The sequence below is a fragment of the Cryptomeria japonica genome, chromosome 6 (assembly GCF_030272615.1).
Source record: "Cryptomeria japonica chromosome 6, Sugi_1.0, whole genome shotgun sequence".
NCBI lineage: Eukaryota > Viridiplantae > Streptophyta > Pinopsida > Cupressales > Cupressaceae > Cryptomeria > Cryptomeria japonica.
The window spans coordinates 195,216,464-195,234,859 of NC_081410.1; the positions used below are offsets into that span (position 1 = coordinate 195,216,464).

General features: G+C 38.6%; 1 protein-coding gene across 1 annotated transcript in view; it reads left to right on the plus strand.

Annotated features, from left to right (window-relative positions):
• LOC131076984 (tRNA A64-2'-O-ribosylphosphate transferase) overlaps nt 1-17,888 on the plus strand; it is a 57,477-nt gene extending 39,589 nt beyond the window's left edge. Inside the window, exon 7 of the mRNA XM_058014337.2 lies at nt 17,549-17,888. Coding sequence (XP_057870320.2) covers nt 17,549-17,700 — 152 coding nt within the window. The 3' untranslated portion in view covers nt 17,701-17,888. The remainder of the gene's footprint in view (nt 1-17,548) is intronic.
• Nucleotides 17,889-18,396: the final 508 nt, after the last annotated feature.

Sequence of the window (18,396 nt, forward strand, 5' to 3'; positions counted from 1 at the left end):
AAGGATTGAGCTGTGAAGGCATTTTCCGAGGAGGCTGATGTAGTACCACTACCAAATTGCTGTTTCCAGCGATCCTGCTGTAGAAGTTTGGTGCATAGGTCTGAAAACTTCAGATCAACATTAGTGGAAGTAATATTGAGGGTTTCAATGAAGTGTTCATATGATTTCGGAAGACTTTTTAAAGTGATTACAACCATGTCTTCTTCCTCCATAGTCCGACCAATAGCTTCGAGTTGATCTCGAATGTCCTTAATCCTCGTGAGGTGCTCCTGTAAGGACATACGTTCGTCCATCATAATGGAGAACAACTGATTCTTCAGAAAGAATGCTCGGCTCTTGTCGGATGTCTCATGCAATTCCTTCAGATGCTTCCAGATGTCAGAAGCTGTCTTGCCGGAAGGAATCTGCGGTAACTGATCATCAGTTACTGAGAGTTTGAGAAGCATGACTGCCTCCCGATTGCGTTCATCAAACTTATCTTGATCTGCACCAGGTGTACCAGGACTGAGTTCTTTTCCCAAAACAAGCTGGTCAAGACGCCTATATTCAAAAATGGTCATCATACGCTGTTTCCAGATGTTGTAGTTGTGACCATTAAAGCGTTGACTGCCTTCTAACATCAGATTGTTGAGAGAAGCCATTTGCACGGTTCCCAAGAAAAATTCCTGGCTGACCCAGAAAAATCCAAGGACAACCCAGAAAAGCGTGCAAAAAACCCAGAAGGATTCTCCTGTCAGAATCTGGATTCGCGGGCTCGAAAATCGAGGCACGAAGATCGAGGCACCCAGAAAAAATGGACAACAACCCAGATTAGGGTTTGAAAAACCCACCACGAATCTGCAATAAAAACTGAATTTCGATAAAAACCGGAGGTAACCACCTCAATCGAAAATTGCAGTGGTCGGCGCCATTGTTTGCAGAAAAAAACTATCGCCGAAGATGCAGGTCAAGTTTGCAGAGGACGACGCAGGAGAAAGTTGCAGGTGGCGACGGCGACGCCGGAGTTTGAAGTCGCGACGCCGAAGAGCGTTGCAGGTTACGGGAACAGGTCGCGCGGGAAGTTGCAGGCGGAGGTCGCGACGCCGAGGTCAGAAACGAGCCAGGGTTTGCACGAAGCCGCGGACACCACCAGGAATAGAGCCACGATCGTCGAGGGTTGCAGACTGAACGCCGAAAGACGACGACCCTGCGCGAACACCGGTCTCAGGAAAACACGACGCCGAAGAAAAAACGACGACCCTCCCTGCGCGAACATAGGTCGCTACGACGCACGACGACCCTGCAGACAGAAGTTGCCGAAAACAACGAACCTGCAGGTCGACGATTCCGTCCCAGAAAACTTTGATAAATTTTTCAAAAAATAATTTCGAAAATTTCCACTAATGAGAAATTAGGATTAAAAAATTTTCGAAAAAATTCCTCCTGTAGCTCTGATACCATAAAACAGTGCGAAACACGCAATGGATTTCAAAGAATTGATTGAATGAACAGAATGAGCAAAACGCTCATAAATAATACAAGCTATTTACAAGAATAGCAAGTTTCTAAAAGAAACTGCTGAGAAGATCGAAGACGATCTTTCTAAAATAGAATATACACTGAATGAGCATTAATACTAAAATTAACATATTTTAATATTCTATTAAACTAGAGGTGAAAATAGAAACAACTTAAATGACTAGTAATAACACAAAGAGAAAGATATTATTCTAATACCCTCCCTTAATGGTCATCGTTCTAACTACTAAGAGAAGTAGCAGAGAAAGTTGCCCCCTTTTTCTCAGAACACGCTACAACAGAAGACAAGAGCCTGTCACTAACTCTGCCACTTGAGATGAGTCTGCCACCAATACCCAAAACAACACCAACCGTTCAACCTGATGTTGGAGAACTGTTCGTCCCTGTAACTAGAGACACCAAAAACAGTTGTCACGATTTTGAGGAAAAATTTGGCAAACCCTCCAAACTATTGCAGATGAGCAAGATGCTAGAAAATAGACTGCAAACAAGAGACTAGTGCAGATGTTCGCACAACAACTCCAGGTGCGACTAAAAACAGACTCCAACAAAGTACAATTTTTGAGGAAAAAATCATAAACCCTCCCATGATTTTCTTTTACAGGGACAAAATATTTAAAAACCCAAACTTTTTTTAAGGGAAAAAAATATTAAAACTCATTAGAATTTTTTTCAGGTAAAAAAATATTAAAAACCGAAACAAACATCGATGCCCATAAGCGATCTTCATGCTTTTCGAGGCACGAAAAACGAGGTACTGAGAAGATGCTAAGTGCACAAAACTTGAGGTAGGAGGTTCAATGCACTGAGACAAGTCCAGGCACAAATTCCAATGCAGAAAATAGAGGCAGATACAGGTACAAACTTAAAAAAACAGATGAAGTATGGCTGACATAGATTTTGAGAAAATTTTACGGCTGACCCCAAAAAATCTGAAGACAACCTAGAAATCCTTGCGAAAAACCCAAAAAGAATTTGAAATCAGAATTAAAATCCATTGGCACAAAATTCAAGGCATGGAAAACGATACACCCACAAAATTCTAAAAACAACCCAGTTGAGCTCTCGAAAACCCTACTAAGAATCTGCAATCAGAAAAAAATTTCAACTTGATTTGAAGGGTAAAAAGCCTAATTGAAAATGCAGTTTTCTGTCCAAAAATGGCAGAAAAAAAATTTGCAGGTGGAAAAAATCGCGTCACGTGCAGAGGATCAATGGTGTCGCGGGACGAAGGTCTAGTTAAAAAGAAATCCGCCACAGAAAACACGAAGATCAGTAGAAAAAACTGCCTGAAAGAAAACCCTTTAGAAAAAAAAAATTCGAATTTCGAATTCTGAAAAAATCACAGGTCCTAGATTTGTTTTTTCAATGATGAAAAATCTCATTCGAAATTTTTTTAGAAAAAACAAAAATTTTTCTTTCTGCTCTGATACCATAATACAGATGCAAAAGCATATGGATTTCAAAGAATCGATGTTTTTCAATTAATCAAGGAGACAAAGCTCCTTTAAATAGAGTTACAAAGACGATGTTTCTAAAAGAAACAATTTTTAACTAGAGGCGAAATTAGAAACAACTTAAATGACCATTAATAACACAAAGAGAAAGATATTATTCTAATAGAGATCGCTGCTCCCCTAGGGTTGAGATCACAACATTAACCAATAATGAGGTTGAGGCCCTAGTTGACAATGAGATTGTTCCTCATATATATGCCTTGATTGCTGTGCATGCATCATTCTTTGCCTCGAAGTAGGGTCAAATTGATGCTTGGTTTCGGTTTTGAGTTTTCGGAAAATTGTGAAGTCTTGGAACAAGACAATTTTCTCTTATTAGAGATGGTGCGAGTTTGATTTTCATGGCAGGGACATGACAAAATACCTTTTCAAACTCGAAGCACCACCTTCCTCTTTGCTCACAGCATTTCCTAGGCTGTACGACCAACAAATAAAAGAAATAAAACTACAAATAATTATTTCAATCTTCTCCTTCAAGGCTCTAAATACAATTGAAATCTTGCACAATGAAGACCAGTTGTTCCTTGCAAGGGTTTTTGTCCTCACAAAGCTTGAGCTAAGCCAAATCCAACTCAAGAAACCACATCGAGTTTTTTAAGAGAGAAATATTAGAAATAATAAACTCAACATACCAAATGAACTTCCAAGTCCCCTTGTAATAAGCCTTTTAACTCTAAAAAATGATTTACTTACTTTTAAAACAATTTTGGCATTTAAAGTCACTTTTAAGCATCCCATCTTTTTTCAAATGAGATAACATTTAGGTGGTCGAAAAATAAAATTATTTATAAAGGCAACCTTAGTGAAAATAATTAAATTTAGTTCAATAATGCACCCAATTAGCACAATGGTTGAAATGCATCAGAATTGAAATCTAACTGTGTAGGAGTGATCGTGATGAAGTGATGATAAACAAACTTGATTTGGTGACTTACTAAAAATAGACGGTCCCTCCAAGAATCTTGGAGTCCAACCCAAATGTTGGAAATAACATCTAAAAGCATCATATGACTCCTCTAAACCATCTGAGCTCATTGGTAACATCAAATTACCCATCTGAACAAGTTGACAGAAACCCAGATTGTCAATGACAATTGCACTACTAAAGAACCTGAAAATGGGGGCATTAGAGGTTCTCATTGAGTTGGAGGATTGAATTGTGAATGCTATTGTGGATATTGTTTCTTCTCTAGAGTGTATTGGGAAGGGTGTGAGTTTTGGTGTTCCTACAACCGTTGTTTCTTCTCCTTTGGTTGCTATTCTTGATCTAACCTCTATGGTTTTGGAGGAAGTTTGTTTCTTCGGGGGTTCTGGTTTGGGCAATCCTCTTGAGGATAAGGAGAATGCACAGATCAAAATTGATGTTCTTGATTCTCTCCTTGCTGAGTTGTCTGCTTGGCTTACGAGCTTGCTGCTTGGGAGATTCTGTGGTAATCATCCCAATATTGATACTATTAGAAGATGGATCCTTCAGGTTTCGAAACTACAAGGCATGGTTGAGGTATTTGCAGTGTTGAATGGTTTTTTCTTTTTTCTTTTACTTGTTAGGAGGATTGCTCTAAGATCCTTCTTGATGGCCCTTGGTTTTTGGGATTAAATGTTCGTGGTCTTCAAAATTGGTCTCTTGATTTCAACCCAATGAAAGAACTTTTCAAATTTCTTATTTGGGTTTGTTTGCCAAGGCTACCCTTGTATTAGAATAATATTATTGTATCTTATTTGGTCAATAATGTATTTTACATGTAATTTTAGTTCAATTTGGCTGTTTCTAATTTTGACAATTGTTTTGTTTAGGAAACATTGTTCCTTGTAATTGCTATAAGAATGTTGTTTTTGTGTAAATAACATCATGCAATTGCCATATTTTAATGGTCTCAAAGCAGGCAAAAGGGATTTTTTTTTTTCAATTTTTTTCAGAAAGTTGATTAGTGGTTATAAAAAAAAATTCTTTCCATCTTTTTTTTTTTTTCGCGCGTTTGTGTGCATTTCTATAGTGTAAGCTACTTGCCTCTTTTCGTAGCTGATTGTGTGCCATTTTGGAAGGTTTTTTTAATCACGTGTTCATGGGTGTGGCTTGCGACTATGTTTGTTGTTGCCCACAACCTATGAGCAAATTCATAGGTTTTTTGTGACTATAATTCACGTTTTTTCTTGAAAATCGTGTGCGATGGTTTCGCAACCTTTTTGGCTCACACGTCTGTCTTGCGAGTTTGTGTTCACATCTATAGTTCTTGTTCGTCGCATTTTTTATTGTTTGTGTTTTGACATGATTTAAAATCGTGACAGCTTCTGGTTTGCAAGCAATGAACTTCCATCCCTGCATGACGTCATTCTCTAGCTGCGTTGCGCCCTAGTCTCTTTTTGGGACACCATTCTCTGGCCACGACAGGTTCTACACGATTTTTTTGGGCATTTTTTGTGTTTCGAGGCCAAAAATGTTTTGGCGGCCCTAAAATCTGTTCCATGATCTTGTTTTCTGCTGCAAATCCAGAGCTCATGTTTTATCTCTAGGGTTTTTCAAACCATTTGAAAGCTGCAACGCTGCTAGGGTTTCGAAAAACAAAAGCATATTTTTATATCTTTTTTGCTATAGTTTTTCAGATCCTTTGTGACTTGCGGCTAGGGTTTTATACTTGGCAGATTTTTTTGGGATTCATGTTAGGGTTTTGTACATGATTTGTATTGGAGTTTGTGCCTTTGTGTTGTCGTCTTCAGTGCATTGGTATTCATGCCTTGAATTTTGTGCAATCAGCATTTGATTGGGTTTTAGTTTTCAGCCTCTTTTGTTTGCCTCGTTTTTTGTGTCTCAAAATGTGTGCAAGATGGTGTCCTTGACCAACATAATGTTGGAAGGCAATCAACGATTCAATAGTCGCAATTATAACACCTGGAAGTAGTGAAAGATAACCATCTTCGAATATCGCCGTCTTGATACAGTAGTTTTGGGGTAAGTCACAACGTTCGAGTTTGAGTTTGTGTTCGGCAACAATAAAATTCGGATGAAGTTTGGCAAGGGCAAAAAGTTCAAAAAAAATTCGTGATTAAATTCACTTTATATCATTTTTTTATTTTTTTTAAATACAAGTACTTCATCTACAAAATTATCAAAATGGTTTAGCATGGAAAAATAGCTAACTTCCAGTAAATTGATACGTAATTTTTTTAGAGAGTCGTGTGTTCTTTTTGAAGAGCCAGCTGTTCTCCATCATGATGGATGAGAGAATGTCCTTACAAGAGCATTTGGCAAAGATTAAGGACATCCGTGATCAGCTAGAGGTGATTGGACGGAAGATGGAAGAAGACATGGTAGTCATCACTCTGAAAAGTCTACCAAAGTCTTATGAGCACTTTATCGAAATGCTCAACATTACCTCGACTAATGTTGACTTAAAATTTCTTTAAACTTTTGCAGCTGGATCGTTGGAAACGATAGTTTGGTAGCAGTGCTAGTTCGTCCTCCATAGAGCAAGCCTTTGCAGCCAAATCCTTTCACAAGGATAAAGGCAAATCTGAATCTTTTCAGCAGAAGAATTTTGCTCTGTCATCAGAAGGCTCGAAAAAGAACATTTAGGGCAACTATTGCCACAAATATGGTCACATGAAGAAAGATTGTTGATCATTCTTGTCTTTTGAACAAAAGAAGCAAGGAGGGTCTCAGCCAAAAGTGAATGTTGCCGAGCACACTGAGTAGAAGGAATATGCCTTCTACGCCTTTATGGCTAAAAGACCTGCAGATCATCTGAAGTCCTCTACCTGGTAAATTGATTCAGGTGTGTCTCGACACTTCACTCATCGACATGACTGGTTCACAAGGTTTCAGCCTTTCATCAATTTTATGATCTTTGGAGGAGGAGAAGAGTATATTGTTGTCGACAAGGGCAACATACAAAGTTCATCTAGTGGGAGGAATCTAATTTTTCTCAATGTATACTACGTTTTAGGAATGGAACTCAACCTTTTCTCTGTCAATCAGATTATGAGACACTCCTCAGCTTGATGTGGTATTCGGTTTGCACAAATGCAACATTGTTGATAGGGAGACTTGCATTACAGTTGCTATGGGTATTGAGGATCATGGTCTTTATAGACTTGTTGACACTGGTGATTTTTAGGAGCATGCCATGGTAGCATAAAGTTCTTCAATCAGCAATCTTTGGCATTAATGATATGGCCATCTAAACATTCACACACTTTCTCAGCTAGTTCGGGAGGATCTAGTTGTTGGTCTACCTGAGATTCAAACTCAAAATTAGGGAGTTTGTGGAGCTTGTCAGGCTGGAAAGCAGCGTCTAACTCCATTCATGGACTGTGATTCTTGGCAAGCTTCTAAGGTATTGCAATTGGTTCATGTTGACATTTGTGGTCTGATGAACACTCCTTCAGTTATTGGGTCCAGGTATTTTCTGTTATTTGTTGATGATTTTAGTTGCAAAATGTGGGTGTATTTTCTTAAACAAAAATTAGAGTTTTTTAGCATGTTTCAGAAGTTTAAAGTCTTGGTAGAAAAAGAGTCTGGACAACAAATAATAACTCTTAGATAAGATAATTGGGGGGGGGGGATTTTGTTCTTCTGATTTCTCCAACTTCTGTGCACAACATGGCATTAAGTGCTAGCTTACCACACCTTACACCCCTTAGTAGAACTGCGTTGTTGAGCGGAGAAACCGCACAATAACTGAGATGGCTCGTTCTGTGATGGAGCATTGGAATGTTCCAAAGAAGTATTGGGCCGAAGCAGTTTACACTGTTGTCTATCTTCGGAACTGGTCTCCCACAAAGCTATCAAGAAGAAGACTCCAGAGGAAGCCTGGTCTGGTAGGAAGCCCAAAATCAGTCACCTAAAAGTATTTGGTTCTTTTGCATTTGTTTGGATCTCAGATGCCAGTCACACAAAGCTAGATTCTAAGAGTCAAAATCTCATGTTCACCAGGACACTAATCGTTTCATATTTAGTTGAGATGTTGTTTTTGATGAAGACTGTGGTTTTCAACTCTCTTCTCCTGTTTTGAGCCCTGAGGATCAACCTCTGAAGGCTAGCGATTTGGGTGTCCGTCTTCTGTTAGGTCCACCTAATGGGAGGTATACAACTATTCCAAGCTCTACATCTGTCACTTCTCTTGTAGGGTCTCCCAGATAGGCAGTTGCACCACCCAACTTTCGTCAGGAGAATCTTGAGCAGCATCCTGATGACTTTGTTATTGACATTCCTGGTGATGTTGATCCACCTATTTTAGATGTTGGTACTTCTATTCTCTGGCCTAAGTTGTGGGCCAAGACTTTTGGTGATCTTCATGATGATGAGCTCATTGAGGGTAGATCGTCTAGAAACAAGAGCAAACAACAACATACAGTTAATTTTGCTCTCATGGCCAACATTAATAGTATTTATGAGCCTCAAACATATGTAGAGGCTAAAGGTATACCTGAGTGGGAACATGCTATGGAAGCTGAACATCATAGAGGCTAAAGGCATAGTGGAAGAAGCCCATTAGCTGCAAATGGGTAATAAAGTTAAGTATAAGGTTGATGGAACCCTTGATAAGTACAAGGCATGGCTAGTTGCTTAGGGGTTCACATAGAAAGAGGGCATTAACTATGACAAGACTTTTGCTCCTACAACCAAAATGAGTACAATTCGGCTCGTCCTTGCCTTGTCAGCCCAATTTGGTTGGAAAGGCTATCAACTGGATGTCAAGAGTGCATTCTTCAATGGTGAGTTGCACGAAGAAGTTTACATGATGCATCCTCTGGGATTCAAGGTTGCCGGTAAAGAACACCAGGTACGCAGACTGGTGAAAGCACTCTATGGCCTTGAACAGGCTCCTCGGGCTTGGTACATTAAAATTGATAAGCACCCTAGTGATCAAGGCTTTTAGAGGAGTCCTTCCGATTCCAATTTGTATGGCAAAACTAATGGTGATTATATTCTTTTGCTTGTCCTCTATGTTGATGATCTGATTATCACTGGTAGTTCAACACTTTTGATTGAAGAAATCAAATAGAGTTTGTGCCAATTCTTTGACATGACAGACTTGGGACTTCTACATTACTGTTTAGGTGTTGAGGTTTGGCAGACTGATGGTAGTATCTTTATCTCTCTGTTGAAGTATGCTAGGATTCTACTTGATAAGTTTCAGATGCAGGATTGTAAACTTGCCTCTACACTTATGGAGAAAGGGCTGAAGTTGTCAGCCAAATCAGATTCATCGGTGGTGGATGAATCCTTGTTTAGGCAACTAGTGGGCAGTCTCATCTATCGCGCCACCACTAGACTTGACCCGAGTTATGTTGCGAGTTACCTCTCTCGCTTCATGATAGTCTCGTTGACCTGTTTTTTATGACTCCGTCAAACACAGAATAAAGTTGCCTAACGGTCACTTCACTCTCTCTTGATCAAAGTACGATTGCATGCTAAGATTGCAAGAAGTTCAAACAATCGACTCCAAGGTTCCTTTATGCTACAGACGTGACTCAGTTGGCTGATGTGATTGCGGGTAATCCAAGGGGCCTTATGTTTGCATCGTTCTTTCACTTCTTTGTTGTGGCTGGAACTCCATCATTGGATATGGCAATTCTGCGATGATGTTGCTTCGAATGGACTAAAATGAGCTGAAAATAAAGGGGAAAAGGGTTTAGAAGGATCTAAATCTACTCCTAAGGGCAGTGATATCAACAGTTAATGCTTCGGTGGACAAATTCCAATTATAACCAAGCTTTGCTTCGCCAAGATAAACTACAACTCCGTAAGAACTGGTGCAATCTTCTGAGGATGTTGAAGGATTTTAAAATCGAGATAGTGCATTTGAATACCCAATACGACGCAATCCAAATGACTGTCCACAATCGAACTTAGCACAAGTTTAGTGGCTCAGGGTAACTTTACACTGCAACTTACAATCAACAAGATGCAAAAAGTATGAATAATGGAAATCCATCAGACACCATTATATTCTCCATTGAAATCAAAGCACTTTATCTAACAACTGAAAAAATAAAATTCTACTCTAAGTGAGGAAGGTGAAACCATGCAAGCTTTGAAAAAATAACTTAAGTGGACACCATCAAAGAACAATGTTTCACTGTTATTTTTTCAAAAAACTTATTGCAACAATTTCATACAAAGCTCCCTCCTTTTACAAGTGAGGGGGGTCACCCCTTTATATAGGCTTCATGCTTTGGCTACATGCAAAACCCTAATCAGGGTTTGCCCAAAAGATTCTCCACTCAAGATGCAACAAGGTGGGAATCAACAATAAATACTCCATAAAGCCCATATACAATTAATTACAATCCTGCCGAAAATGGCACCCATAAAGCATTAATTAACCATTACATTTAAAAAGTGCCCACTATGCAATGAATGTACCCTCATGCAAAAAATCGCCCATGATGCCATAAATGCACCATCATCTCCTGAACGTGACGGTTGCATGCAGAAGGAATCTGCCATAAATTCAACATGCAATGACCGGATTGCCATGCAAGTAGACCCTGCCGTCGTATATCCACTCCTGCACATCTAGAATTGTTGGAGAGAAAATTTGATTCGGGAAGAATTTTCTTGAAGTCTCTTCAACTTTCCTTGTTTGGAGAAGGTTTTCCATCAATTTTCACCATCTCCTATTTTTTAGGAATTTTGCACAAATTAGGGTTTCAAGTCTAGGAGGAAGAGAAATTTCCCTGGGGGGGGGGAATTTGTTGTTCAGTTCATCCCTGATTCCTTCCTTGCCTTAGAAATTTTATCTTCAATTCATCCTTGGGTGTGATTTCTTGTTGTGAAGGAATTCTCTTTTGGAAAGAAATTTGTTCCTTACCCCGAGGAGGGAAATTCTTCATGCCTTGGCCAATTATCATGATTTCCAAGAACTATGTCCTGAAGGAAGAAATTTCAAACACTTAGTCAATTTTTCACCTTTCTTGGAATTTCTTCTTCTTGGGCGCAATTCTTCCCTGAGGAAGGAATTTTTGTGCTCTTTGAATTCATCATGTTTGCAGGGAGCTTTTTGACCAATTTTCACATCTCCTATTTTTTAGGAAATTTCCAAAAATTTAGGATCCGGGTCTAGGAGAGAGTGAACTCTCCCACGAGTCCAAATCTGCAAAAAATTTCGGATTCTGATAAGATTTGGTGTCTAAAAATAGTCGAGGGGATTTTTGCTTTTCATTCTTCCTTGACCCTTGGATTTTCATGCCTTAGACAATTTCTCTTCATTCTTTGACTTGAACGTGGAATCCAGCTTGGTGAAGGAATTTCATTATTTCCATGCCTCAAAAAAAATTTCTCTTCAACTCCCTGACCGGGCATGGAATTTTGACCTTGATGGAGGAAATTTCATCTTGAAGCATTCATCCTTGATCCCTCGATTTTTGCGTGCCTTGATTTTTTTTCCGACTTAGCCATTTCAACATCCTTTCCTTGGTCAAGGCACAATTCTTCACTTGTGAAGGAATTTTGAGTCTTTCAACCGTTTCCATGGATATCTCTTTTTGGCACCTTTCCAAGGAAGGAAGAATTTTGATGTTTTTTTTTTGTGAATTCCATGGCAGCTTAATTTTAGCACCTTCCTTTGGCCTAGGGTGGAATTCTCACTTGTTCAAGGAGGAATAGATTTTTAGTCTTTTCCATGCATCATTCATTTTAGCACCCTATTTGAGTGTTGGGCGGAGTTTTGCTGTGGAGGAGGAATTCTGTCAAATTGTGAATCCTCCACGGCCCTTCCATTTTAGCGCCCAGCTGAGGATTTGGGTGGAATTTTGCTCTGGCGGAGGATTCAATGAAATTTGTGAATCCTCCATGCCTCCTTGATTTTGGCACCTGTCCTTCATCTTGGGCGGAATTTTGCATTGGTGGAGGATTCAATGAAATTTGTGAATCCTCCATGCCTTCTTGATTTTGTTGCCTGTCCTTCATCTTGGGTGGAATTTTGCACTGGTGGAGGATTCAATGAAATTTGTGAATTCTCCATGCCTCCTTGATTTTGGCACCTGTAAGAATTTGGGATGATTTTTCCAGACTTGGACAAATTTCCAGAGCTTTCCATTCCAGGAGTGGGCCTCCAGGGATTTCTTTGTCTACTTTTTGACTTTCCGAAATTAGAAATAGTTGCAAATGCCTAATCTTTGTCACCTTGCCCGAATGGTCATGTCGAAACAAACTTTCCAAAAATAGAAACCTTTAAAGTGTCAACGTTAGACCCCTAGACAGGACACAGGAATGACTTACTATAAATAGAAACTTACTAAAAATAGTAAGTTTGACTTTTGGCAAAATGATGACATTCCAGGACTCAATAAAATCTCTAAAAAATAGGAACTTTCTAAAAAAAAAAGTTGCTTTGTTTTGGCTCAAATTTAACTGGGAGGTTCCTTGAAGGGTCTTGATTCTGGTCACATGCTCAGTTTTTCCAAAACCCTAACGGAAACCCCTAAAATCTAGGACAAAAGGCAAAAACCCTAAAAAGGACAAATCAGGCCCTAGACTTCACCAAGCTCGCCCAAACGAGAAGCAAACTTGACCAATATGACCCTCAAACACTTGCAAAGCAAAGAGACTGACAAGACTGTTGCGAAAAGACCCAAAAAACAAAGCCAAAAGACCAGAAGGGCTTAAAAAGTAGGGGGTCTCCATTTGCAATGGGGCGATGTGTGAAAACGTCACAACAAGTCCCTACCTTTGAACATTAGGTTGCAGCGAAGCGTGTGTTGAGATATATGAAGGGCACTTTTGACTTTGGCATTCTGTATGGCAAAAGCAAAGATCCTAGACTCATTGGTTTCATAGACTCGAATTGGGTAGGTTCTGTTGATGACAAGAAGTCTACATCTTTGTATGTCTTTAGTCTAGGAATAGGTGCAGTCGGATGGACCAACAAGAAGTAATAGGCAGTATCTCTTTCCTTGATCGAAGCAAAGTATCGGGGAATTGTTAAAGTAGCTTGTGAGGTAGTTTGGCTTCAAACGATGCTTTCAGACATGCAAATGTCTCAAGCAGGTCCTTCACCCCTCTACTGTGACAATCAAGGGGTGCTCAAACTTGCCAAAAATCCGATCTTCCATGAAAGAACAAAGCATGTTGAACTTCATTGTCATTTCATTAGACAACTTGTTGAAGACATATTAGTTCAGTTGCAGTATGTTCCAACTGAGGATCAGATTGCAACTTGGTGTAGTTGACAAATTGACAATTAAGGGAGGGTATTAGAATAATATTATTATATCTTATTTAATGGTCAATAATTGTAATTTTAGTTCAATTAGGCTATTTCTAATTTTGACGATTGTTTCGTTTAGGAAACGTCATTCCTTGTAATTGCTATAAGAATGTTTGTTCTTTTGTAAATAACATCATGCAATTACCATTTTTCACCTTGGAGTATTGGAATGCAATCATTTTTATGATTTTTGCCAGTTGTTTTGGGCAATATTGTGCTATTGATAAGAGCACCAAATTTATGAAGCGTTTGTTATTTTCTAGATATTTGGGGAAAAAATCAGGTGCTCACCACTCACATTACTTTATCTTCAAAATATGGAGTTTAGGTGCAGTAGATTGATTATGAAGACTCTCCGGTTATTTGCCATTCTTATGGTAAAGTGGGTCATGCCTCTACTACTTGCTTGAAAAATAAGAACCAACACTTTGTTTGGAGGAAGGATCAAATGCCAGCTTCTAAGGAGGATTCCATTACTTCCTTTCAAGTGGTTCAGGAAGTAGATATTAAAGGGAATATCTGCAATGGGTTGTTTGATGATGGACACGTCTCTTAATGCTTTGGGGTTGATAGAAGGATTGGCCAATGATTTTATGACTCCTCATCTCAAAAATTTAGACTTGGGGAGAAGTCCCCTCGTTCTGCAATAAAGAAAAGTTCTTTGAAACAATTTTTTGACAAATACAATGCTCAATTGATAGAAAACTTTTATAGAAGGAATGAGTAGGCAAAGCAGTCAGTTAGAGGAACCGAATAGACAAAATATGAATTAAACCGTAACGAACAATGTGATAGTAGACATTTACACCAACATTTCCTCCTTATTACATCATTCCTGCAAAAGTACTAAGGGACCCCCCTTAAGGCTTACATCAGAAAACTTTTTGATTGCATAATATGATACACATTTTTTGAGAAAATCTTTTCTTGAAGAAACAAATCTTGAATCAAGTGGGGCTCCATCAAGTTTAGGGACTCTCAGAAGGGTGTAGCTTCAAGATGAATTCTTGAGTTCTCAATCTCAAACTCTTGAATTATTCAACAATGATCCTTATTGAGCTACGATAGAGCTCCGTAATTGTTTGATGACCTTGGAAGGGTATAATTATTGATCATAATCTCAGAAGTTTGCTAGACAACAATCTATATTGAGCTCAACACCAAATATTGAATTTGTCTCCCAAATCGATCTTCACAATACATTCTTCAAATTTGTCAGCACGAACAAAGAAAGCTAAAACAGGAAAACACAAACACCAAAAACGCTTCTCAAGCAAGACATGATCTTGAAGTGAGAAGTAACTTGAGATGATGGAAATTCCTCCATCCTCTGGTGCCACCAGCCTCCGAACAATCAAGAGGAGTATTAAAGATAGCAGCAATTATTGCAATAAAAATGGAACCTCTAATGGGCATTATATAATGCCTATCCTTGTATTCATCTACTCGAAGATATCTCATAGATTGCATAAATATCTCAAATATTTCACTTTGAAAGCTACAATTGTAGAACTCAAGCTTTCCATGGTATCATACATTTGCAATGATGTAACACCAACACCTTGCCCCATAACCAAAACATTAAGAACCTTTGAAGAATCGACACCATCAAGATAGAGCATTGCATTACTAAAAAGCCCATCTATAGACAAATACTATGATCCATGACAAATAATCTTATCCCTGAAAAATAATGTGATCATTGAAAAATGCATTGCTAAGATCAAACCAATGATAGCATCCCTTGGGAATTCTATAGGGTACTTTTGGAACACTAATAGGAATCATTAATCTTATTCCTTCTTGAAATTTTTATAGGCTCACCCTTTGTTTTTTTTAAAACCTGTGACCTGTATGTTCTTATCAAATCACTTCAACTTTATTCTAATTTTTGGCCCAGAGTAAAATTAATAAGATTTAAGGTGCATATGTCTATAACTACCTGTAACTACCTTATTCCTACCTTCACGATGAATCTGAATGCTTTCTTTTCTCCAAAGAATCTATGACAGTGGCACCGCTTACAAATCTTCAGTCACACAGCATTGTCTTTGCCCAATCTCCAAGGACCTTGTGATAATGATCTCTTTGCATGGTCATATGCAAACAAAATTTGAAAGCTCGCATGGAATGAACTATCTGTTGACTTGGTGGTCAGCACCTCCTTCGGGGTTCAAAACATGGCTTAGCCTCCTCCTGTGGATCTGGATAGCTCGAGCTTTTGGTGCAACGGCAAACATACCTACAATTGGTATCAGAGCCTTGGGTCACGGGTTTGAATCTTGGGAGGTCTCCTTCATTCTGTCAGTGTGGAACCCTCAGTTGGTGCTGAGGGGGAGATTGTTGACTTGGTGGTCAGCACCTCCTTCGGGTTTTGCGACATAGCTTAACCGTCTCCCGTGGATCTGGGTAAGTTTGGCATTTGTAGTGGGCATTGATAGCTTGAGCTTTTGGTGCAATGACAAACATACCTACACTCTCATGGAATGCACAGTTGCAGGATATACATGCAAGGGATGCTTTAGAAGACTAGAGAATCTTTTAATAAATGCAATGAGATCCTGCCAGACCAAATTCCACATTCTTTGCTTGTGTCTCCATGTCCACACCAAAATGTGAAATTCAAAACAACACATGCACAAAGTGAATTTGTCGAGAAGACTTGAGAAACTTTCAAGCAAAAGGAAATTGATGACTGCAAATCTATTCTGCACTTGTTCCACTTCACAATCCCTACGCCAGCTCTCCTTGTACAACACAAATTAAAGATTTCTGAGATCTCAGCGCCTTTTCTATAGCTTATATCTAATAATGTATAACTCTTTCATTTCTCTCATGCCACTAATCGACGTATTAGAACACATCTTTATAGAAACTTCAACACAGTTTTGTGGTGTGATTTTGATGAGAACACACTGCCCATGCCTTGAGCTTGATGTGTCCTCAAGGAATGCCTGTCCATTCTCTTCACTATCCTCCACTGACATCTTTTCCAGCCAATGTCTTTCCCTCCATGATGCTGTACAACAAACACCTTCCCACTCAATCACCTCTCATCATGGCTGCTCTAATACCAAATGACAGATACATTGCTTTATTGATATAAAAATTTGAAAGATAACGAGCATATATAGAAGGAATGAGTAGGCAAAGTAGGCGATTAGAGGAACTGAACAGACATAATACGAACTGGACCGAAGCGGACAATGTGATAGGAGACAGTTATGCCAACTTTTTAAAACCGCCCTGACCTTGGGTGGGTGGGTTGGTTTTATTTTAATACTGTCTCTTTTGCAGTCTTTTAGTTGTTCCTTTTGGTTGTTCTGATAATAATAATTGTTCCATGGTCATTGGGGACGGGGGGACGTGGGGACAGGCTTTGGGGACGGGGGGACAAAAGAAAAAAGTTTTGGGGACGGGTTTCGGGGACGGGGGGACTTGGGCCTGGAGGAGGGGAAACGCATTTTCGTGGAACACTTGTTTATTGGTTAAAAGATTCTGGGCCCTTTTGAAACTATGCTTACCTAATAAAAAACAATGATGAATAATGTCAAAGCATTATTTAAATCTGAAGATACTCTCCGCATGCCTAGGAATAGATTAGAATAAAATATCAGTTAAAATAAAAATCACAGCCCTATTAGGCAAAAGGCACCTGTTAAATTGCGAACCAATGAATGACCTTTGAAATGTTCTTTTGGTTCTAATTTCTGATGTTTATTAGGGACTTAGACTAGGTAAGCAATATGTGGGTTCATCGGTTTATTGTAATGCTAGTTTTGGCCATATGTGAGGTGTACGGTATTTTAATTTTACACACATGAATTATTCTCTCGGAAAGTTTAGAGGTTTGTTCAACATTACAGGTGTGTTGATTCATTTTTTAATTAATGAAAAATATGTTGATAGTCAGTACCTTCAAACTTGGTGTCTTATAACTCGCAATGAAATGTACAAGTGTGCCTTCAGTCACTACTGTGGTGTTAGAATTGGCTTGATTTTTGTTAACATCTCGTGTATGGCAATGGTTATACATCCATTGTATTGCTATGATGTGGTTTCTCACTTGCTCCAAAACACAAATAAAATATGACAATGTTTGAAATAGTAAGATCACCGTATTCATAGCTGGAGAGGTGTGCAGTGGGCATAGTGGATTAGGCAATTCATATCATTAATGTAATAACACTAGACCTTTATATGCCCTGAAATAAATTTTAAATCTATTAGCCATTTTAACTTATTTCCTTTTGGTCAAGGCCAAATTTGCATTTTGCTCAGTGCATCTGTCTTGTTTTGTAGGAACCTTTGATAATGGAAGGAGTTTTGGAAGTACAGCGGTTTCTAAATGGGATGTTCGGCGACAACTTGTTTACATTTGCAATTTTGCTACTAATGCAAGACCATCACGTGGAAACCTGAGACAAGTCTTTAACTTCTTAATAAGAGAATAGTGATTCGTAGTCTGATTGATTATTTTTTTGATTACTTTTGCTTTTAATGTTTTACTTTAAAAAAAAAAAATTCAAACCACGCAGATTTTACCCTTAGTGGGCAAAGATCCCCTTAGTTACAGTTAAAGCTTGCTCCCTTTAATTAATCAGTTTTTGAGCAATTTTTTAATTAGTAAAGTTCCAAGAAATGTTTCTTCCCGCTTTTGACCTAGTTATGGAATATTTTATTAGATATAGTTCCATGTGCATATATCATTTTCAAGCTCATTTATTAATTTAATGGTAATGATGTGTTTGGTTAGTAAAGCTTGAAAAGCGTTTATATACTAGCATTTGCCTATGTGACTTGATTTGCATGTATTGCTAGTGTAACCCTACTATTTTTGCATTGGGAAAGTTTCAAGCTAGGAATGATTCATTGCATCTTTACACTTTGCACTTGTTTCTGAGTTTTATCTGATGGACCTAGAGAGTGGCAACATAGCATTTGATGTAACAATTCTTAAGAATTACCTTAAGGTTGAAGTGATGAAACAGGCATTGAAAAGATAATGCTACATATGGCAACAAGAAAACAAATTTAGAGGTATGCTTCCTATATCATTTGGCGAATGAGAGTGCAGGTTTTATCATACGAATTTGGTAGTGTCCTATGTTGAATTGTACGTCAAATAGGGAGATGTATTGAGGAACTAA